The sequence below is a fragment of the Lactuca saligna genome, chromosome 2 (assembly GCF_052625555.1).
Source record: "Lactuca saligna cultivar CGN05327 chromosome 2, ASM5262555v1, whole genome shotgun sequence".
Taxonomy (NCBI): Eukaryota; Viridiplantae; Streptophyta; class Magnoliopsida; order Asterales; family Asteraceae; genus Lactuca; species Lactuca saligna.
This window is the reverse complement of record NC_136418.1, coordinates 102,341,059-102,364,693: the sequence shown is the minus strand read 5'-3', so window position 1 is coordinate 102,364,693 and position 23,635 is coordinate 102,341,059. Positions and strand designations below refer to the sequence as shown.

Genomic DNA, 23,635 nt, shown 5'->3' with positions numbered 1-23,635 from the left:
AGCGGCAACACAGGTGACATCCAAATTCATCTTCCTATTTATTATGTAAGAGTAATTACTCCATCCAATTGTGGTGTTGATCTTCTTGTCACAGTGTCCGTTGATCAAGGAAGAACTGAATGATGACAGCATTGAAACTGAAATTAATAGGTTAAGAGTTTGTATTAAAAACGTGGGGTGGGGTGAAGTGGCGGAATGAGTGGACGATAGCTCTGGGTTTTGCAGGTTCATAATTTCCTAATAACAGTGCAAGTTGGTTGCACTCATCTTGATTAAGCACCAGCAATCGGTGGTTGTGATGTGGTGTTTGACATATGCTATGGGGAAATTGTCGGCAACAGTAGCATTGAGGAAGGAGCAGGACGTCGATAATGTTTTTTTGTAGGGTTTAAAAAACTGGTTGCAATTTTATAGAGATTTGATTTGATTTAAAATTTGGAATTTATTTAATATACATGTAATATTACTAATTTACCCATATTGATTTATTTAAAAATTTAATTTGAGCTAAATTCTGATTGGTCCATATATACACACAATACTTGTTGAAAACATTTGAATATATATATATATATATATATATATATATATATATATATATATATATATATATATATATATATATATATATATATATATATATATATATATATATATATATATATATATATATATATATATATATATGCTAGTGGTGTACCCACATGATGTGGTGGCGGCGATTTTTTTCTTTCTGACAATTCGTTTTCGGCCGAAAAATTAGTTTCATTTTAACGTTCGTCAAATTGTATCCTTTCAATATGTAGTTTCCTTTCGACGGATGTTATTATTTAAATTAAAATAAACTACGTTGCTATTTTGTTTTAAAAGTACACGATTTTTAGTTAAAATTAAAAATAGGTTGTTTTGTATACCAAACTATGTAATAACATGACCAGGTAGTGATGTTAGTGTATCTAACATTATATTTAAATTCATTATTCATTTTATCTTTTATCGGTTTATTATGGTTTGGTTTTTTCTATTTAAATCAGTTGAAGAGGAATATTATTAAATTTTTTATCGATCAACGTAATTTTGGTTTAATTTGATTAAAATGGATAGTGTAAAATTAAGTGGCTTTTGGATGTTATGTTAATATAGTTATTTTATTGGATCCAATTACCTTAGTTTTGTAATTCTAAATAATTTTATTTTATGTAAATCGTTTTTATAGTAATGCATACTATTATATTAAAAATAATAACTTAAAATAGATTTTTGTAGGAAATAACTCTTTTTCGATGTTTCTTTTTCCTTGATATATGGTGGATAGTTTTCTTTTCACAGAGCAGTTTTTTTTATGAATATTTTAATTCAAAAAACATTTTATATTATAATGACCTCAAAGTGAATTGGCAAAATCATTTACCAACATTTGTTTCCATTTCTTGTGGTTTTGATTGGCAAATAGTTTTTCTTATTAATTACTTTGTTTCTTCTATGAATAATATGTTTTTTGTGATTAGTCATTCAAAAATGTGTCGTATCTCAATGAGTATTTTTTTTTCAAAATAAAAGATATTACTCTTTAATGTGTAAAAATAGGATTAAGTTTTCATTCGACATGCTATAACCATCTAAAATTACTGATTTCAAATATACATCGTGTGATACATGACCTTCTAATCAATTATCATCACTTGGTATGAAAAATATAAATTGTACAAAAATTTACAGCAGCAAAACAATTTAAAATATATATTCAAACCATTCACAAGTATAATGTAAATAGAAAATGAAGTTCAAAAAGTTACAACCCTTTACAATGAAGCAAAAGTAAAATAAAATCTATGACTTGCATTGTGCAATGGGGAAAGTAATCAGTCTTACTTTAAGAGAAAAGGCAACCTGATCACACCAATATTCAGATTGTTTGATGTTTAATAGGGTAATATGGGTTCACATCAAAAAAAAAAAAAAAAAAAAAAGGACACGTGCTATGTGAAAAAACAAACACGCCTCAAACAATTTCTTTGGATATTGTGTACATGTATATCTATATCATGTTTACGGGGATCTTTTTGTCAACCGACTAATGTTCAATGCATCTCATAATGTTAATAAAAAAAATTATTAAAAAAAAAAAAATTAGAAAAATTAACAAAATCAAACAACAGATAAAGTCAAAATCATTGAAAATTCGATGCTAAAAGTTAGGGTTTGAACTAACTCTTAAATCCACACCATAATTGTTCTTGATTGTGATAAATCGAAATATAAAATAACACAAAAAATCCTTGAAAATGAATAACGCCTTCGAATAATACAAGTGAAATGTAAATAGAATATAAAAATACGAAGATTAATGAAGCATTCAAATCCATTTGTCTCAGAGACTATGGTTCACGATGGAAACAAAAAATTGTGAAGTTGTTCACAATAGCACAGGTTCCAATTGAAAATCAAACGTGAAATCACAAAATATGAACAAAAGCTAAGATGTTGTGTAAAGGGAATGGTTAAGAAAACAGGTATAAAGATTTTTTACGTTTTTATTTTGTAGAAACAAATGCTTTATTCAGGTTATTGGGAATTTAAAAGGTTTTGGGCACTGTTTTGAAAACCGGACTGGACCGGCGGGTTCAGTTCTTTAGCCTCTGAAAACCGTTAGTGAACCAAACCGTTAAAAAACCGGCGATTTTTTGTGAACCGCGATTGGACCAGGCTGGTTGAATCGGCTTCCGAACCGGTTTTTACTCTTTTTTTTCTTTAAACTGATATCGTAAAAATCACAAATCATTCCAAGATCCCAAATCCCAAATCGCTAAACGCACAGTCACACACCCAAACTCCAAACTCGAGGCGATCGATAACTCCATTCCGATCATTCCATTCCCTTTTGTTTCTAGTTCTACGATCACAATCAGAACTCTCCAGTGTCACCTTCGTCCTGCGATCACAGCTCTCCATTGTCTCCATCAGCTCCGATTTCTGCTACACCACTAACGAGGCGACGAGCAATCCACCGAGTAGAGAAATTAGAAGCTTGAATTTCTTGGTTAGTTGGTTCCATTCTTTTTTTTTTTTTTCTAGGATTTTATTCATTGTTTCTTACATTCTTACCCTTTATGCAACTTAGCATCTAAATGTGGAAATTCTACAGCAACAAGAGACATTCTTATATATTACATGTATTTTTTGTTGGGGAATAAATTAATGACATTCATGATCTTTTGCAATATCAAATCGGTCAAAGTAATTGGAAGTTGAAAGACTTCAAATCTGTGTTTGTATACTTATCAGACTATAGATCAGATTTTGGATTGTCTGTTTCTTAATGTTAGATTGTTAGTATTAGATTGCTATTGCTTTGTTTCTTAATGTTAGTATCACTCTAACATTCCATTTAGAATTTTTTAGATTGTGCACTTATCAGATTTTAGATTAGACTGTGCACTTATTAGATTTTAGATTAGACTATGCACTTATCAAATTTTAGATTAGATTTTTTATTAGATTGTGCTCAACTATAACATTGGTTGTTTGTGTTTGTGTTTTAGATTATGAGTACTCCTGGTTCAAGTTCCAATCCAAGTTTTAATCCATCTGAAGCACAATCGAATACTGTGGTTCAAGTTCCAATCCAAGTTTTAATCCATCTGAAGCACAATCGAATACTGTACCATCTGGTTTACAAGCTTCTACTTAACCAAATCTTCAATCAAAAAAGGATCCTGCTTGGAGGCATATTATTGAACTACGGGATGAAGCAGGAAAAAAGTCATATTTTTGTACATTTTGTGAAAAAACATACAATGGTGGAGGTATCAATAGAATGAAACAACACCTTGCTGGAGTGTCCGGTAGTATTGCATACGAGTTGTCCCGGAGATTTAAAGTTTCTCATAAAAAGTTCATTGGATGAAAATACCAAAAAAGCAAACGATAAACATGTCGGCGTGCTCGGTGATACTTCGGGGATGAATGTACATAACTTGTATGATGTTGTTGTTGTTGATGATGATGATGATGATGATGATGATGATGATGATGATGATGATGAGGTTCAAGTACTCACCCAACAAAAAACTCAAAAAAAAAAAAGATGGAAAAAGAAAAGCTCCTCCTACCTCCTAAACACAAACTATGCCACCTTTTTTCAAACAGGGAATGCATGATTCATCTCAACCGTCAATTAAAGCAGCATTGCAAAGTAAGGAAAGATGGCATGAAACGGATTTTGCTCTTACTATGTGGTTTTATGATTCTTGCATACCTATGAATGTGGTAAATTCTCCCCTTTTCCAAATAGCAATGAGTAAAGTCACTAGTATGGGTCATAGATACACAAGGCCTTCATATCATGTTATGCGTGTGACGTTGTTGAAAGATGCGAAACAACTTATAGTTGATTCTTATAGACGTTATTGGGCAGAAAATGGTTGTACAATTATAAGAGATGGGTGGCGGGATACAAGACAACGACCCCTTATTAATTTTATGGTGTATTGTGCAAAAGAGATTTCTTTCATCAAATCAGTTGATGCATCGGATATTGAGAGTAATGCCCACACGCTACGCAACTTATTTAGTGAGATTGTTGAGATTGTTGGTCGTTAGAATGTAGTTCATTTAGGTGTTGTTTGTTTGTTTGTTTGTTTTTTTAAAACCACTTACTGCTGCACCGCGCAGCACACGCGCAACACTTGGACTTTCGCAGTTGTTTGTTTTCCTGAAGACTTCTGACTTAAAAATTGTTGCTCGTCTGTTGCGTGGCGCAACACTAAACCAACTGCTTCAAACCTCTTCGCACCTTACTTCAACTTACTGCAGCAGTCTGCAGACGTTAAAAAACAAACAAACTTTTTTATTAAATGTTGCAGCCTTTTGTTCCACCTCTTCTGCTACAGAGGATTGCAGAGGTTGTCCGCAGACTTAAGACATTTTCACTTTGAAAAAACAAACAGCACCTTAGTCACTGATAATGCTGCAAACTATAAGGCTGCAGAAAGATTGTTATGTGAGAAATATTTGTCTATTGTTTGGTCTCCTTGTGCAGCTCACTGTATGAACTTGATTATGAAGGATATGTCGGAGATGCCTCAAGTTGCTAATTTGGTTACACTTGCATCGAGGATTACAGTTTTTGTTTATAACCACAAATGGCCATTAAATTGGTTAAGAAAAAGACCAGGTTGGACTGAGATTATTCGTCCGGGTGCCACTCGTTTTGGTACTGCATTTATCGCATTGAAGAGTTTGTGTGATCACAAACATGATTTGCAAGCTATGGTCACTTCCCCGGATTATAAATGAGTGATTAGATTGGAAAAAGAAAAGAAGTTAAGCTTATCATATTGAATGGAAACTTTTGGAATAATTGTGCTATCATAGTAAAAGCGATGACTCCAATGTTTAGACTTTTACGGATTTGTGATTCGAATGAGAAGCCAGCTTTAGGTATAACTTTTTTTATATTTTTTAATGATGTTTACAAAAATATTATCATTTTTATTATTTTTAATACTGTTTTTTATAGGTTATGTATACGAAGGGATGTATAGGGCAAAAAAAGGAATTAAGAAACTTTTTCGCAACAACAAAGATTTGTACAAACCTTACACTAACATCATTAAAAATCGTGGGGATAGGATGTTGTGTAAGTCTTCATGCTGTGGCTTATTGGTTGAATCTAGTCTTTCAATATGATCAAAAAAGTTTTTATAAGAAACCAGAGGTGGTTGCGGGGGTTATGGATATGATTGAGTGTTATAGTAGTGTTGGTACTGTCAACGGTCTAACTCTGATTGACCAACTACAGTTTTTTCGTGAGCATGAAGGTAGTTTTAGTTGAACACATGTTTTTGCTTCTCGTAATACTACTCGTCCGGATAACATTTTTTTAAATTTTATTAATAGTGACTTTAGTAAAAAGACTATAATATTATTTTGTTATTTTTCAATTAGATGAATGGTGGAAATTATATGGTGGTGATGCTCCGGAATTGCAAAAATTTGCAATTCGAATTTTAAGCCAAACGACTTCTTCTTCCGGGTGTGAGTGAAATTGGAGTGTCTTTGAGAGAATCCACACTAAACGAAGGAATCGGTTGGAGCATCAAAGGCTTAATGGTCTTGTTTATGTTCATTATAACTTGCGTCTACAGTGGTAATTTGGATTCCGGCAAGAGAAGGTAGGCACTTGGGGATTCAATTTCGGGACGGGGAGGTCTACTTTTAGGTTTCCGGATCGATCTGATTGAAGGATTTAATATGGGTTTATAGGATTCAATCAAATTCTAGGGTTTTCGGTTTATATCTCTAAGTTGCAAGTGTGGTGGTGGCTGCAAAAAGCTAACAATAAATTAACAAATTTTTAATTTTTTAAAAAATACAATAATAATAATAATAATAATAATAATAATAATAATAATAATAATAATAAAGGTAATAAAGTCATTTTAAGTCGGTCAGGGATTAAGCGTGCAACAAAAACATACAATAGGGATGATTTGAATTAGACCTGACAATTTGAGACACGAATACACAAATCTGTTAGAGACACGACACGACACGAATACATGGATGACACGACACGAATACACGACATATATATTGAAAATTAAGATAAAGCTTATTTCTCATCGTGTAATCGTATTGTGTCAAATTCATGGATGACACGTTTTCATGACATGAATACACGAGTTGTAAGGTCTAATATGAATGTACTAAAAAGAATTTGGGACGAAACATAAAATTTTGACAAATCACAATTTTAGTAATGTGTTCTGATGGTTAATAATGCGGTAAACCGGTAAAGGGTTTTTGCTATTAAACACGATGGGCCATGTCATCAAAACCCAAAACAAATAGAACTTGCCTAATGATGGGCTAAAGAGTTTTGCTATTAAACATGATGGGCCATGTCATGAACCTCGCCTCAAAGGTCATGAGGTTGTTTTAGTAGTAGTTAATGCTTAATGATAGTTATTTAACTCATTTCGCATGAAAAAACATACACACACTTGTTCGTTATTCTTCTTTTCTTGCAAACAGATTGTGATAAATCAAGATATAGTTTGTAGGCATGAAATTTTTTTTTTTACCTCTAACAATACTCACATCAATCATCAATGTAATTAATCCCCTACATAAGTGTCCTATTTCTCAAGAAAAAAATAAAAATCCAATAAGAGATGTTTCAGAATTATCTGTTCTCAGTACAATGTTATAAAATAATTGTCATGCATCTATTCAGAGCTTATACTTAAAACAAATAAATAATTATTTTAATAGGGTAGCATTAAGGAAGTGATTGTTTATAAGAGTTGTCGTTATTGGTAGACTACAAGTTATTCAATGATCAATTTAGCCTAACGTTTTTGTTCCAAACATCTATCAAGTTTTAATTGTTCTTATCTAAACCAAACAAGCATTAAAGTTTACAAAAGAAACAACGGATTTCACTAACATTTTATAATAACAAAGTCATTTTCTTGATAAAGATGTTTGAAAAGCATCCCTAAATCGAATATTTTTATTTTCAATATTATGTTATAAAATAGTTGTCATGCAATGCAACTGTGTTGCTTATGAACCTAATTACATGGCGATGCCTAACCTCATGAACTAAATGGCCAATTCATAGGCGTCATTACCAAAGAAAATAATAGCAAATATAAAAGAAAGTGTAGTTATAGCATTAAAGTCCAAAGAAAATTATGTGACCTAACTTGATTGATGTTTCTTTTCCATTATAATTAACAAATATGATAAATTCAAATCTTATATTTACACATTCTACAATGAATAGCGACTATGTTTCACTACCATATAATTCTTTCTTAGATGTTAAGGAAACCCCAAAAGATATAGGCCATCCACATTTACCAAATATGAAAGTCTTTTAGAAAGTTTCAATTGCCAAAAGCATTTACGATTTATGGACATTGGATAATCATAATCACATGGTTTTAGTCTTTTATATACTTTGTTAGGTACAAGCATTGTTTGGAACTATTAAAATACGATATCAAACATCAAACAATTATCTTTCCAGTTATCTCCTCATATATAAAATATCAAATTCATAGAGATATGATCTTCGGATTCAATTTTGTTTCCATTTATGCTCTTTAAATATAAGAAAAATTAATGAAAGAGGTTCTAAACATCTTAATAAATATTGTTTTTAAATTGCATTTTTTTTTTTCAGAAACTACATGCATCTTAAGAGAATAATATTACAATTCATAACCCGTTTAACTTTATTAATAATGTTCATATCCTTGTGCTAGAAAACCAAAAAAAATCAAACACATGTATTTTTTTTTTTCTTTTTATGTCTGAAATCATCTATGAAAACCGTTTTCTTCCAACATCTTAAGAGTCTCATACTCTAATTTCTTTGTTTTTTATATATAACATTTCATAGTCTATTTTCTTTGTTGTTTATATATAACAAATAGGATTTCATTAACGCTAAGGAAGGAATTGTACAATTGAAGCCTTTCTCTTTGATGCTTTTCTCATGAAGAATGCAATTATGCAAAAAAGGTATCTTTCTATGCTACAATCCCGTTATACACATGTCAAGTAAATAAGCATACCACATTCCAACATTGTTTGACCCGACCCATTTACTTCTTCCCGTTAAGATCATACTTTCAAACCGATAACAAAGTACAATTTTGAACAATTTATCACTCGTTTCTTTCAGACGCATGCAATAGACGTACTATTCGAGTGTTTCTTGCTCTGTTTGCTTCCTTCGTCTTCTCTTTTTCATCTTTCTCTCTTCTATTTTAGAGAAAGAGACACGAAGCTTTTACTTTTAAAAGTTCCAACTTTTCAAAACCCTTTACACTAAACATGTGATCAATCACCTTCCATATGAATCGATAACGAAAAAGATTCCTTTTACAAGATACCCATTTTGACAAGACACCCAAAAAGGTGAAATTTTTATGTTGGGAGTTCAATTTTGATTCTTTAAAGTATATATCGATCGATACATAGAGGAAACGATTGTGATTGTGAAGTCGTTCGTGTGTCTAAAGGTTTTAGTTTCTTGCTCAAATCGAAATTCGAAAACCAAATTGTTAATTTAGGTTTTGGATATTCTCTCATATTCTCTCCATTTTTTTACATAAAAATGGGGGGAATGTCGTCTGATAATATACATGGACTCGTATTAGCTATTTCTTCAAGTTTATTTATTGGATCTAGCTTTATTATTAAGAAAAAAGGTCTCATGAAAGCTGGTGCTACTGGAATTAGAGCAGGTTTTCATTCCTTTCTCTAATATTTCTTTTTTTTTTTTATAATGATTCGCTGTTTTTAGTTGTATAAACTGTATAGGTGTATATCGAGAAATAGGGTTTATGATATCGTGAAAATATTTGTATTATAATGTGTGAATTGATCAATTGATCAATCGAGAATGATGTATATGGATTCGATGGCAATTTTGTAAATAGGTGAAGGAGGCTACACATACTTGAAGGAGCCATGGTGGTGGGCTGGGATGGTGAGCAGTAAGTTCTATCACATCACAAATTCAAAAATGCATATTATTTGTTTTTGTATTTATTTTTCAAAAGTCATTTTAAAAATTTTAATTTTTGTTTTATTTGTTTATTTAAACAATTGTGTTTCGGTTTTCAAATTAAGTTAGACTTCCATTGATACGTTCCGATAGTGTTTCTATGGACACAAGGTGTAACCAATTATACCTTGTAACCAATTATATATGTATACGTAGAAAAACTCTTATATTAATTTTATGTTTAGAAAAACTCTTATATTAATTTTATGTTTAGAAAAACTCTTATATCATTATTTACGTTTCAAATAAAACCAAATAGTAGATTTTTAGAAAAAACGATCAGCTAAAAATATGATATGATATACATATCCCTTATATTTCTTCGATTATATGCAAAAACATTCAACTCGAAATACATTTCGATTACTTTCACTCGATTGTATTCTCTATATGGTTGATTTTTCCCTCCTTAACTAATTGTTTTTATCCCAATTAAAATCAGTTTCGTATTGATAAACAAAAATGTAAGCGACATTAGATTTTTAGTTGTCAATCTCTCTTAAAACCCCGTATTTTGACCTTTTTCGAATGGTAACTATTAGTATAAGAGTTTTTTTTAATATAAAAATAATATAAGGGTTTTTCTGCATATACATATATAACTGGTTGTGCTATTTTACGATTTTAATGAAATTGCATTTATCACATGTAGTATAATTTGTCACAAATTCTGATGAGATATGGTTTTCCTTTTTTTTTTTTTTAATTGTAGTGATTATAGGTGAGGTAGCAAATTTCGCTGCCTATGCATATGCTCCAGCAATTCTCGTAACCCCATTAGGAGCTCTAAGTATGATCATAAGGTATTATGATTTAATATTTTATATGTATTTTGATTCATAATTGTTTTTACATATATTTATATTAAATTATGTTATCAGTGCAGTGTTAGCCCATTACTTTTTGGATGAAAGGTTGCATATTTTTGGTGTAGTCGGGTGTGCATTATGTTTAGTGGGTTCAACCGTAATTGTCTTGCATGCCCCACAAGAGACCCAAGTTGACTCGGTTAAACAAGTCTGGTTCTTTGCAACCGAGCCAAGTACGTGATTATAACATTATTATTTTTACTACATTTAACTATGGATTTGAGCACAAGTTTTGTAGGTGTTTATTCTAACATGGAATTTAAGGTTTTAACAGGATTCCTGGTGTATGCCGTTCTTGTTTTGGTTTTTGTTGGCGTACTTATTTACCGTTATGTGCCGTTATACGGTGGGACCCATTTGGTCATATATGTCGGGATTTGCTCTCTCATGGGCTCCCTCACGGTTCGTGTTATATTTCTTGTTCTTTATCATGTTTGTTACACAGTATATCACATGACAGAACAGGTTGTACTGTGTTTGGTGTAACAATACTGGAATGGCATTGGGACCAATGTCAATAGGACAAAAATTGTAATTTTTTGTCCTACACAAAAAGATGGAACAAGGTCTCGCTCTCGATCTCTTATATGTGAAAAAGACGTAAATGTCCTCTTCATTTTCTTCATCGAAGATAACCACACAAAGCTTGTGTAGTCCCGTCAAGTCCTGTCCCGTGAAACGGGACAGGACTGGTGAGGACCGGACATTAGAAGCTTTGTAGGGTTATCTTCGATGATTAGGATGAGGAGGGCGTTTACGTCTTTTTCACATATGAGATATCGAAAGTGAGACCCTGTTCCACCTTGTTCCATTTTTTTGTGTCGGACAAAAAGTTACAATTTTTGTCCTATTGACATTGGTCCCGATGCCAGTCTAGTATTGATACACCAAACGCAGTACAACGTGTTTTGTCATGTCATGTCCTGTGTAACAAACGAAACCTTATGGATTGGTGTCCTCCATCCATTTTTTTTTATTTTTTTTTTTGTGGAAATGTAGGTTATGTGTGTGAAAGCAGTGGGAATCGCTATGAAGCTATCATTTTCTGGAAGTAACCAATTTATATACTTCCAAACATGGATTTTCACCTTGCTACTATTCGTATTCTGTCTCACACAACTCAACTACTTGAACAAGGTAAAATCAAACAGAAGTTCAACAATGGAATCTTGTTTACAAAATACAATGTTTACTTAATCAAAAATTATGTAATTTTCAGGCACTAGATACCTTCAATACTGCTGTCATTTCGCCTGTATATTATGTCATGTTTACAAGCCTCACCATTTTAGCCAGTATGATCATGTTCAAGGTGATTTACATTTTACACTAACTATTAGACCTCGAATAACTTAAAAAAGAAAAATATTATGAACTTTTTAATGTTAATTTGCTTTTTGTTGTATTTACAGAATTGGAATCATCAAAATGCGACACAAATTGTGACAGAATTGTCTGGTTTTGTGACGATTTTTTCGGGAACTTTTCTTCTTCATAAAACAAAGGATATGGGAACTCCAGTGGTGGTGGAATCACCTAAGCTTTCACATTCTGTAACTAGAAGCACAAATGAAAGCCCCAGGCGGCCGGAGGTGTGAATTCTCACCGGTTGTTAGCGGTGGTGATGGTTGCCGGAAAGTTAACCTCCGGTGGCCGGAATTCTGACATGTTAGATTGTTAGCGGTTGTGGTGGATTAGAGGCATATGGTATCAAGATGCTGTGAGAAATCAGAAACATGAGAGATCTGTTCAGGAATTTAGCGATATTTTCTTACATTTTTATTGGTTATTTTGATTATTTTTTTGTGGTTTATGATGTTTATATTGTGGCGAATTTGTAGGTCTAACTTTTCAAATTTTTGATATTTGATTTAACAGATCGATCTTGTTAGTTTTCAAATAATATACTAATAGTTTTCATCTATATTTGAAGTTAAGAAAGGTACGACATTAGAAATCAATTGTGAAAGGTTGGTTTTTTAATAAAGAAAAGTTACATTTTCTGTATATAATTCAAACGAATTTTGGATAAAAGATGACAAAGAAAATGTTTTATTATACTCTATAGTTTGTTAGCTTTTATATTTATTTATAAAAATTTCGATAATAACGATGATTAGTCTATAACAAAACAACATATAATGGAATAAAAAGTTGATCATGTTACCAAAGGGTCTTGGTCTAGTCAGTATGAGGCGTCTGTAACTTCACTTTTATATGATTTTAGGTTTTTTGTAGTAAAATAATCTACTTTTGAACTTTGGTGTTAATGATGTTTCAATAGAAACATAATCATCAATAGTTGGGGAAAACAGCTCTTTACACAGCAATAGAATGTAATAATGGTGGGAAAGGAATGAAAGCATTTAGATGGAATGATTTAATTGTATGTGTTGTTGGTTTAAAGAATAGAAATATTAGTTCTGTGAATTGATTGTTGAAGCCGATGGAATAGTCGACATTAGGAATAAAGGAAACATGAACCTTGATGGTGGGGCTTAAGTGACAATGTGACAATATGAAGAGAAATTATGATATGCTTCTAGAAATTCAGGAAAGCCTCAATCTATAACTTTGTAAAAGATTGTAAATATATGTATTTGTTAATAATGACTATTTTGTCATTGTTAATTTTGTTCATTCCATCCTTTGTATGGCATATTGTTTTTTACTTAATAATTATTTATCAACTTTATTAAGCTATTTATCAACTGAACAACACAAAAACAGAATAAAAGGGTAAAACTGTCATATTTAGCATTTAATACATTCATGCAGAGACATAATCAAACAATATGATTTCAATTAGATAGATATTTAGTGTAACATCCTGTTTCGAATTGTCTGTGGTCAGGGATTGTGGGCCACGAGTTGGGCATGAGGAGGTATAGGATTGCGACAAGTTGCTAGAAGCGTAGGTCATCTTGTCCCCTTTCCATAGGTATGCGAATCTTTGGAATCATAGTTACATCAAGGGAGCTAAGGAAGTTTGGAGTTTTGGCAATAAGAGCCCCTAAGTTGAGAAACATTGCAGCGGAGTACGCTTGGTGTACATATGTGTACGCTTAGCGTATGTGTGCGCGTGATCCTTAAGCAAGAGCCACCCAGAAAGCTGGGGGTAGCAGGGGGTACGCTGGGCGTAATAGGCACAGAGTGGGAACCCTAATATTTTGAGTGACCTTATATAAAGAATGAGATGGCCTCATTCCTGGCCACCCACCCCAGAGAATAAACCTTCCAAAAGCTTTAATCCTCGTCCATGAGGGTTAATGAGTGCATGAGGGCCTTGAGGATGACTTTGTGAAGACTTTGAAGTGAAGAAGGATCATAGAAGGGAAAAGAGTTGGAGTTCAAACTTTGGATCTGAGCTTTCATGGGGATGAAGCATCAAATGAAGGTATAAAGTTTAGAGCTTTCATACTCCTTTTTTTATTTATGCTTAGTATGGTCCATTTTAGGGTTTTTGGTCCCAAAGCTTGAAGCTTTGTGAGTTGTTAAACTCCAGAGCCCATTATCCATCCTTTTGAGTGTTTTTGATGGAGTAGTTTCATAAAAATGAGATCTTAAAGGTTAAGATCCAATCATGCATGAGTGGAGAGCTTAATGAGTAAATAGAAGGAGTATTTTGTGTGTTGTGTTCACATCAGCCATGTAAAGGCTAAAAGTCTCTAACTTTATGGAATAAGGACTGTTAGGGAGCCTAGATCTAAGAGATGGGCTAAGGTCTTAACAGGTTAAGACCAGGGAAAACAAATCTGGGAAACTGAGAGTACGCCCTGCGTAATTATAGTACGCCCCACGTACTGGGTTGAGGTCCCCGATCAGATTCATGCACGATGTAGTACGCTAAGCGTACTAAAGGGGTATGCCCCGCGTAACCCCTCTGTGGGATTTTAGGCTAGACTTTGTGTAACGTCCCAAAATTCAAGGCCAAAAATTTCATTTTTTTAATATAAATAAGTTATTACATAAAACCACCAGTATAAAACCTTTCATAATAATATCTCGTGCCAAACCAAAGTGTCAATAATCAAAACATTATCATAAAACCATATCAGAGTGTAATCCCAAAGATCTCATGTGCGGAAAACATAGTGTGATGTGCTGCGATCGAGCCGACTCCTTTCCTTTGAAAACGAAGTACCTGAAACCAAAACTGAAAACCGTAAGCACGAAGCTTAGTGAGTTCCTCCATCATACCACATACAATATAATCACATAACATATAAATACTGTCAGGCATATCTGGGTGCCCGACCTACCCCTTCGATCCTCTCGACCGGATACTGGCTAGCATATATGGGTGATGGCCTCCCCTTCGGTCCTCTCGATCGAATACTAGCTAGCATATCTGGGTGCTGGCCTCCCCTTCGGTCCTCTCGACCGGATACTGGCTAGCATATCTGGGTGTTGGCCTCCCGTTCGGTCCTCTCGACCGGATACTGGGGACTATTTCATCCCTCTACTACTACCACATAACATATATCACATAATCATATTCTATCTAGTCTGACTGGGTATGACTACCCCTCTTCGGCCCTATCGATCGGAAATATTGGGGACTATCTCCCCTACTGCTACTGGCATATAACATCATATCATACTAGCACATAACATATCAGTTAGAAGCAAACCTAGATGAATATCACAAAGACAATCATCTAACATACAACTTCTACTGGTGGGCCGACATTGTGGCCGTAGACCCACCGCTACTGGAAGGTAACTCACCTCACACTGCTGAAGTCCCGCATACACAATCCCACACTTGCTGAAGTCCTGCAGACTCGACCCCAGCTGCTGGCTGACAGATTCCCGAACTGTCAACACCAAAATAACACCCAATTAATAATTGGGTCCCACTACATAACCATAAGTACATTCTTTAGGTAATTACTACATTACCCCTAGCTTGGCTTATTCAAGCCCAAGGCCCAATCCATAGGCCCAAAGTCAATTAGGAATCAAAGCCCAACACATGGCCCAATTTTCCAAATTGGGCCTAGGCCTATACATGGTCTCATTCTAAGGCCCAACATCATATAATCATTAAGGCCCATGTCCCATCTATGGCCCAATTTTCTAAATTAGGCCCAAGCCCCTTACATGGGCCTTACCTTAGGCCCATTAAATTATTCTAGTCCAATTGCTTGACTTTGGATGGTCCATTAATAACCCGATTATCAAGGCCCAATGAGAAACCCAAGTGAAGTTAGGGTTTCACATAAAATAATGATTAGGGTTAAGTTTCCTACTTAACCCATTAAGAACTTAATCTATTAAGGACTTAATCCATTAAGTCCGATATTGCTTAAATTAGCTTTTGCCAATGGTTGTTATTTAATATCTCCAGTTATTGAATAATTCCCGTGTGTCCCGATTAATTCCCCAAATTATTGGCATTAGGGTCTTCCAACTCAAATACTAGCCCATTATTAATTTGTTGGGCTTGTAGGTCAATTAGGGCTTTATTGGGCCTATCAAGCCCGCTAAAATGTCATCAAGCCCATTAGGGTCTTATTGGGTCAATTAAAATCCATTAGTCATTAGGGTTTTCACTAAGCACATTTGGATTTATTGGGCCCATTAGGCTAACAAGGCCCATTAGGGTTTCAAGCATCCCTAATCGAGTCAACTCACAAGACAAGCACACCGCCACTCGACACGGTGGCTGGTGGCAGCAGGAGGCGGCAGCCACCACCCTAAGGTGGTGGTTAGGGTTTCTTTCTCATTATTCCATTTTTCTTTTACAATTTACAATGAAATACCAAAAGAAACACACACCCTAACTAACATAAACACAAACACATGGTGGCGGCCACCACCTCACAGTGGGGGCAGTGGTGGTCTTCCTCAATTCTCCGACTACACAACCCATAAAATACGACTCTTGCTCGGAATGGGAAACCAACCACCCATTTAGTGACATATGGCAGTGGTTGTGGCGATTTCACGTCGGCAGCCACCACCTCGTAATGGTGGCAGTGGTTTTTCTTTGTTGGTTCCCAGTCAATCAACATACACAGCAGGCCCTTCCTCAAGATTCTGAGCACAACCGCCACTGGTGGCGCATAACGACAGCAACAGTACCACGAGTGGCATAGCAGCGGCAGTCATGGCGGCACCAATGAGGCTGAGACGCGGCGATGACGAGCAGAAGAAAGAGAAGAAGTGAATACAGTAGGGGAGGTGATGGTTAGCTGAAAACCAATGGTTGCTCGGCGACTTAGGTTGAATGAAAGCGATTCCTGTCGTCCGACTCCGATCCTCAACCTTTCTTCTCGTCGGAAATGGAAGCAGCGACCGCAGCAAGGCGACGAGGGCTCGACAGTCTTCAACCGATGGCAGCGGCTAGGGTTTGGCAGCACCCTCCATGGTCTCGGTGGCCCTCCCAACAGCCGCTATATCATTCATGTCCTTGCCGGCGTGGAGACACCGGTGGATCGAGCTTCAACAAGGAGATGCAGCCAGAGGTTGAAGACGAATAGAGAGAGAGAGACAGACAGACAGAGAGAGAGAGAGAGAGAGAGTGGCGGCTGATAGAAGGCAACTAGGGTTTGAATGACAAAGGTGGCGGGTTATAAATCCCGACCACTTAAAAATCTTTGCAAAATTACACTTCTGGTCCCTCCATCCCAAAAGTTTTCAATTAAAGTCCCAAATTTACCATATAGTCCCTTGCTTCCAAGAATTCTTTCAATCTAAGCCCAAAAGATACCGAACAACCCTCAACCCTCAAAATTCTTTACAATTAAACCCCATAATTACACTTTTAACCACCAAAATCCAATTTGTGACAATTAGCCCTTCGAGACCATCCTTTTATACATAATTATTTATTTTAGGGCTACTATTCGTTCGTTATTTTATTTATTAAATTAACAAATAAACAGGCGTTACAACTCTCCCCCACTTAAATTAGATTTCGTCCTCGAAATCATTTCTTACCATTCCTTACTTGCCCAACCACTCTAGTAGCATGGTCGCCAACTTAGGCACACCCTAGCCTTCCCAGGGTAGCCATGACCAATCCTCTTTAAGCCCTAAAATCCACAAGTGAACGAATTCCTCACCACAAGATCACATCCAGTTCGTCTGAAATTTGCTGCCTTGAGGAAGTCTGATTCCCTGATAGACCACTCATACAGAATCATTATCGTTGAATCCAATCTGTTTATCTCACAACTAACTACTCAACTTCTGATCACTTACGGTTCCCACTATAATACAGGGTCATAGACCCAATTGTCCTTCAATAACACTTATTCTTGGTCGAGGCTCAGCAAATCCCGCTGGGAGTGACTTGTCACTCCCCAAATCAACCAACTATTCCGTCCGCATATGCAACTAAAACACACATACTATCACTGACCAAACTTTGAAACTGCCCGAACACTGAACTGCCTAAAGCAGTATACGTTGTTACATAGCTGCTTACCAAAAGCTACCGAGACTTCCTGGGTCTCAATTCGCTTGTCAATCCCCTGAAACGTTGGGTTCCCATCCGACTGCAAAGCCAAAGGACTCCCTACTTAGTCGCCTCACATGACTTCTGAACGAAATCCTTCTTTGGAACTAGTTGCCACTAGTTATCATGCCGCTGTGACTCTACTACTTTTTGATATAATCGGTCGGGCCCATGCATCGAATCCTATCACCGTCCAATCCAAGACTAAAAGTGATTGCTACCAAACCAATGGTAGCCTTACATCACAAACGCCCTTAAGCAGTCCATTACTTCCCTGATCTTATAACTGTAGTGGTGTTCCTACAGTCTTATCACTGGCTCAACCCAAGCTAATCCATATGGATAATACTGAAATCCAATAGGTGGATTTCCATATCCTCACTGCTACACCCGAACTGGTGGGTATTACTGTTCCTTCTGCATCCTAACAATGCGCTCACACTATCTACTAACCTGGTGAATGCTGCAGCTACACCCACAGTCTCACAACACTTTATCATTATCTGACCGCTAGTGAATGCTACAGCTACCCCCGCAGTTTTACAACACTTCCCATGCTAACTGACCACTAGTGAATGCCACGGCTACCCCCGCGGTCTTACAACACTTTCCATACTATCTGACTACTAGTGAATGCTACGGCTACCCCCGTAGTCTTACAACACTTTCCATACCAGGTTGGACACGCACTCGACCTAACACATCCCTGAACTAGAGTCCTAACCGAAACTCTGACATGGTTCCCGAAACCTGCTATCATGTAACCCCACTGTATCAGTACCGTACCCATGCCTGTGATCAAAGCGTCACAGTAAACCATGAAATCATCTACACCCTCTTGTAGGGTGAGAATCAGTGCCTCGCACAACTGCTGTCTGGGAGTATTGAAGGTTATCTGCTATTTAGGCCCTCAAAGAAAGGCCACCGACTTCTTGGTCAGTCGGGTCAAAGGAACCGCAATCTCGGAGAAGTCCCATGTAAATCTCCGGTAGTAACCTGCTAGACCCAAGAAGTTCTGAATCTCAGATGGAGATCTCGGAATTTCCCACTGCATCACGACCTTTATCTTGGCCGGAACAACTAGAATACCCTTCTGGTTGACAAGGTGCCCAAGAGATTGTACCCTGGGCAACCCGAACTCACATTTGGAGATCTTTATAAAAAGTCTCTCTCCTAATTAGATTCGACAAAGTCTTCATTGCACGCGAGAATTGAAGGATTTCCAATCCATCTCGCTTTCTAATATCCCACTAATGACAACCTGTGCCTGCTGTAACATCTGGGATTTCAGGTATATTAATTATTCTTTTTTATTTTGAGTTTTGTGGAGGGACTCGGCGAGTTGGTGCGTAGACTCGCCGAGTTCAGACGCGGTTTTTCACCCGGATTGATGCCCGGACTCAGCGAGTCGCCTTGGTGGACTCGACGAGTCTGCGCTGTTTAATGAAACCCTAATTTCTCGGGTTTGAGGCCTATTTAAAGAGCCTTATGGCCTTCATTTGCGCTCATTAGTCCCCAGAGTGAAACCCTAGAGCATTGGAGTGATTCAAGTGAGGGAAGGAGCCATTGTTGTGTAACAGCCCGAAATCCAGGTATTCTTCTGTTGGACATTTCATTTTGATTAAGTTAATGATTCGGGGTTTTCATGGTAGGCGAGTACGCTGGGCGTACAAGGTGTACGCTGCGCGTACTCTCGCGCCTCATTTGGACGCGTTCCCCCTCAGGTACACGGGGCGTACACTCATTCTGACCCAAACCCTAATTTCCTTTGTTGAGGCTATAAAAGGAATGTGTGGCTGGACTTCTTAGCCACCACCCCTCAGAGTGAAACCCTAAATAGTGTGTGCCATCGTCCTTAAGCCTTTGTGTGTGCATTCTAAGCTTGGTAGTGACATTTTAAGGTTTCAAAGAAGAAGAAGAGCTTGTTGGAGAGGCAAGAAGTGGTGCTCAAGTGTAGATCTGAGCTTTGCAAGGGTTAAAGCTTCAATTTCAGGTAAAAAGTTCGGATCTTGACACTTGGTTCTTGTTGTATGCTTTAGATGTCATTTTCTAGGGTTTAAGTCCCAAAGGTGGAGACTTTTGTGCAAATGGCCTCCATAAGCTTAGATGCTTCATGTTTCTGATCTTTGGAGTTGTAGACTGATAAAAATGGCATCTTGGACGTGGGTATTGCACCATGCATGAGATCTAGGTCCTTGAGTTTGAATAAAAGGTTGTTAGGTGGTGTTGGAGCCTTTACAGCCATGTCAAGGCTTAAAGGTCTCGACTTTATGGGTTTAGACACACTAAGGGAGTCGGATCTGGAAGTTGGATCAATGACTTAACTGATTAAGACCAGAAAATGGAGGGTGGCTGATTTTGGTGGTTACGCAGGGCGTAACTTCCATTACGCGCCGCGTACTAGGTGGAGACCCCGATCCGGGGGGAGTTGGCGATGTATGCCCTGCGTACATCTAGTGGTACGCCCCGCGTACTCTCATGGTTGACTCTTGTTGACTTTTAGGGTTTTGGTCAACATAAGGACTTTAGGTCAGGGAAGGGTAAAATGGTCTTTTATCCTTTCAGGAAGGATGATAAGGGGTAAAGTTTTAGTAGTGGAAGTCTTCGTGTATTAAATGATATTTTTATGCTTAGGCGAGGTTGAGCCGTCGTTGGATTCGGTGATAGCGAGGACACGAGATCTTAGACTTCCCACGAGGTGAGTTTTCTCACTATACTGTACCGGGAAGGGTTTGACTGTGTGACCGAAAGGTCGGATATGCTATGAGATGTATGTGTTATGTGTGATAAGTTATTCGTTATATGTGCCATGTATGATATGCTTGATATGGGCCGGAATGCATTATATTATGGGCCGGAAGGCGAATATGTTATGGGCCGGAAGGCGTTGTAAAATGGACCGTAAGGTTGACGTGGGTAGGACCGGAAGGTTTACCTAGTCGGGACTGAAGTCCCCTGAGACACATGGACCGGAAGGTCAGGGCCTGGAAAGGCGTATGTGCGTAGGTTGTATTTTGGGGAACTCACTAAGCATTTATGCTTACAGTTGTTGTGTTATGTGTTTCAGGTACTAGCGATGACCGTGGGAAGGCGTCGGCGTGATCGTACACACACTCGGGGGAAACTATTTTTGTGGTCTTTGTTATGTAATCGGTCATGACAATATTGTTTACATTGGAACCTAAATTATTACTCGGTGTTTTTGATGTTTGTAAAAATGAAAAATTGGTTTTAAAATTTACGTCGTTACAAGTTGGTATCAGAGCCTTGGTTTGAGGGATTCGGGTACACCTTCGGTCGTAACTAAACTTAAACCGGGGATTTGAGAAAAATTTTAATTAATAAATCAATAAAGTTTGATAAGTGATTTTTGAAACAACCAAAGAAGAAGGAGTGTGTACGGTCAGCCAGCGCCCGAACGGTAAAATTCCCAAAATACTCTTACAATATGTGTTATGAGATATGATATGATATGATACGCATGCTAGTAGACTAGGTATTCATATTAGGACTAGAGTGGCCTGATTTTGTGATGCCTTAGTCTAGGGAAACCTGCTTCTATGAGGTGCTTTGAGAGCGAGTGGGTAACTAGTGCATGGTAAGAATAGAGTACTCAGGATTTGGGGTTTGGGGAGGAGGACTTGGGGTGAATACTGACGCGGTGTAGTTGGTAGTATTGGGCCCGTACTACTAAAGACACCGGGTCAGTGGGCAACCCAAGTAAGAATCCTTGGGTACCGGAGACTGAGTAGGGCTGCGTTATCGAGTGTGATTATGCTCGATAGAGTCTCTGATATTTTTATGTTGTATTTCAGAGACATCATGGTCGGACCACTTCACAGACCTGGTACGAGTAGCGTGACTGACGAGGAGCTTCGTCAGATGATTCATGAGGAGGTGGCTACAGCGATCCGGGCTGAGATTCCGGAGATGTTCGGGTCTATTAAGACCACACTGATGGAGACATTTGATGAGCGGTACGCCGCGTTGACTGAGGCTGCAGCTACCGCAGCTGTGGCCGCTGCCAGACCACGGGGAGGTGACTCGTTGCTGTTTCGGGAGTTCAGCAACACGAAGCCACTTGATTTTGACGGGACGCAGGATCCGATCGCTGCCATGAGATGGATTGCTGATATCGAGGGATGCTTCTACACTTGTTCATGTCCGGAGCATCTGAGGGTACGGTTCGCCTTGAACCAGCTCCGCCTGGGAGCAAAGGATTGGTGGAAGTTCGTGACGGCGAACTTCACCCTGGCAGAGGTTTCAGCTGTGACTTGGGAGAGGTTTACTACTATGTTCAGAGACGAGTACGTTCCCCCGGTGGAGAGGGAACGGTTAGTTCAGGAGTTCTTAACCCTCAAGCAGGGTAATGATTCTGTCACGGTGATTATGCGGAAGTTTCATGAGAGGGTGAGTTCTGCCCTGAGCAGGTGTCCACGGAGCAGGCTCGGATGAGTCGGTATTTGGGTGTGCTGAGGAGGGATATCCAGGAGTTCGTATCGAACTTGTCATATCAGACTTTTGCTGAGCTTCAGGCGAATGCCAGGAAGCGTGAGATCGAGTTGGAGACCCAGGCCAGGGAGGAGGCCGAGTCTCAACGGGTGGATCGGCGGCCGACTCAGTCTCAGCCAGCAGCGAAGCAGACCAAGTCCACCGATTCGAGATCCGGAGGTCAGAAGGTGTCACACCCCGAAAATCAAAGGCGGAAACATTTCCGAGGTGGACTACCACGTTGTGTATCAAATCCAATGTACATAGTAATCACAGTAAACAAACATTACATTACATATATATGAAAGTTTACATTTGTTTGAAAAGTAAAGTTATACAAAATATACATAGGCATCATATTAACAAAAGTTGAGACGACTCTTCACGCACTCCGTCTTCATCAAAAGAGATCACCGGGTACCTGTCTAACTTGGACCTGAGAATACAAGCGGTTTGAAAATCAGCATAAAGCTGGTGAGTTCATAAGTGGTTTTGTTTTATGAAAATGTATCGGTTTCCTTTAGTTTCCGAAAAGGTTTGTTATCCAAGAAAATCCCAAATTTTCTTATGTGAAGTTGGTTTAGTTATCATTTGTTACCAATCTGATTATGTGTTGTATTTTACCCCAGGAAAATCCCATATTTTCCTAATTGTAAGATCAGTTGTATATCACAAAGTATAGTTTAACACACACAAAACTATATAATGGAAATCTTGGGATCACTATCCCGAAAGAGATATAAGATAGTTTGACGCATTTGAAAGTACAGATTTAAGACCATGGGACTATCATCCCGGACTAAACACGAGATAAGTTGATGTATATATGGAAATATAGATTGAAACCATGGGATCACTATCCCGAATAAGATACAGATTTGGAAAACCATGGGATCACCATCCCGTATAAGTTATAGATACAAAACCATGGGATCACTATCCCGTATAAGATATAGATTTAGAAAACCATGGGATCACTATCCCGTATAAGTTATAGATACAAAACCATGGGATCACTATCCCGTATAAGATATAGTTAAAGACCATGGGGAAAGACATCCCGCACAAGTTATAGTTAGAAAACCATGGGATCACTATCCCGTACTAGATGTAAAATAGTTTGATAATACCATGGGATCACGATCTCGAAAGAGATATAGATTCTAAATCCAAACTGTGAATAAGCTAATATTAATACATGTTGTGAGTCGGGTAACC

General features: G+C 37.3%; 1 protein-coding gene and 1 pseudogene across 6 annotated transcripts; both read left to right on the top strand.

Moving 5' to 3' along the window:
* The first annotated feature begins 4,128 nt into the window (after positions 1 to 4,128).
* On the top strand, positions 4,129 to 6,155 carry LOC145029933 (uncharacterized; annotated as a pseudogene).
* Positions 6,156 to 8,203: 2,048 nt separating this feature from the next.
* Positions 8,204 to 12,335, top strand: LOC145031263 (putative magnesium transporter NIPA1). 6 transcript variants are annotated; one of them, XM_078979783.1, is made up of 8 exons: positions 8,204 to 8,538; positions 9,462 to 9,518; positions 10,302 to 10,392; positions 10,471 to 10,631; positions 10,733 to 10,860; positions 11,458 to 11,595; positions 11,678 to 11,770; positions 11,871 to 12,335. In XM_078979783.1, the coding sequence occupies exons 1-8, from the start codon at positions 8,520 to 8,522 to the stop codon at positions 12,054 to 12,056; spliced, it is 873 nt and encodes a 290-aa protein (XP_078835909.1). In that variant the 5' UTR covers positions 8,204 to 8,519; the 3' UTR covers positions 12,057 to 12,335. The 6 variants fall into 6 exon arrangements, with proteins under 6 accessions (XP_078835909.1, XP_078835913.1, XP_078835908.1 ...); XM_078979787.1 differs by having other exon boundaries at positions 8,330 to 8,538; positions 9,462 to 9,511; XM_078979782.1 differs by lacking the exon at positions 8,204 to 8,538 and adding an exon at positions 8,672 to 9,266.
* Positions 12,336 to 23,635: the final 11,300 nt, after the last annotated feature.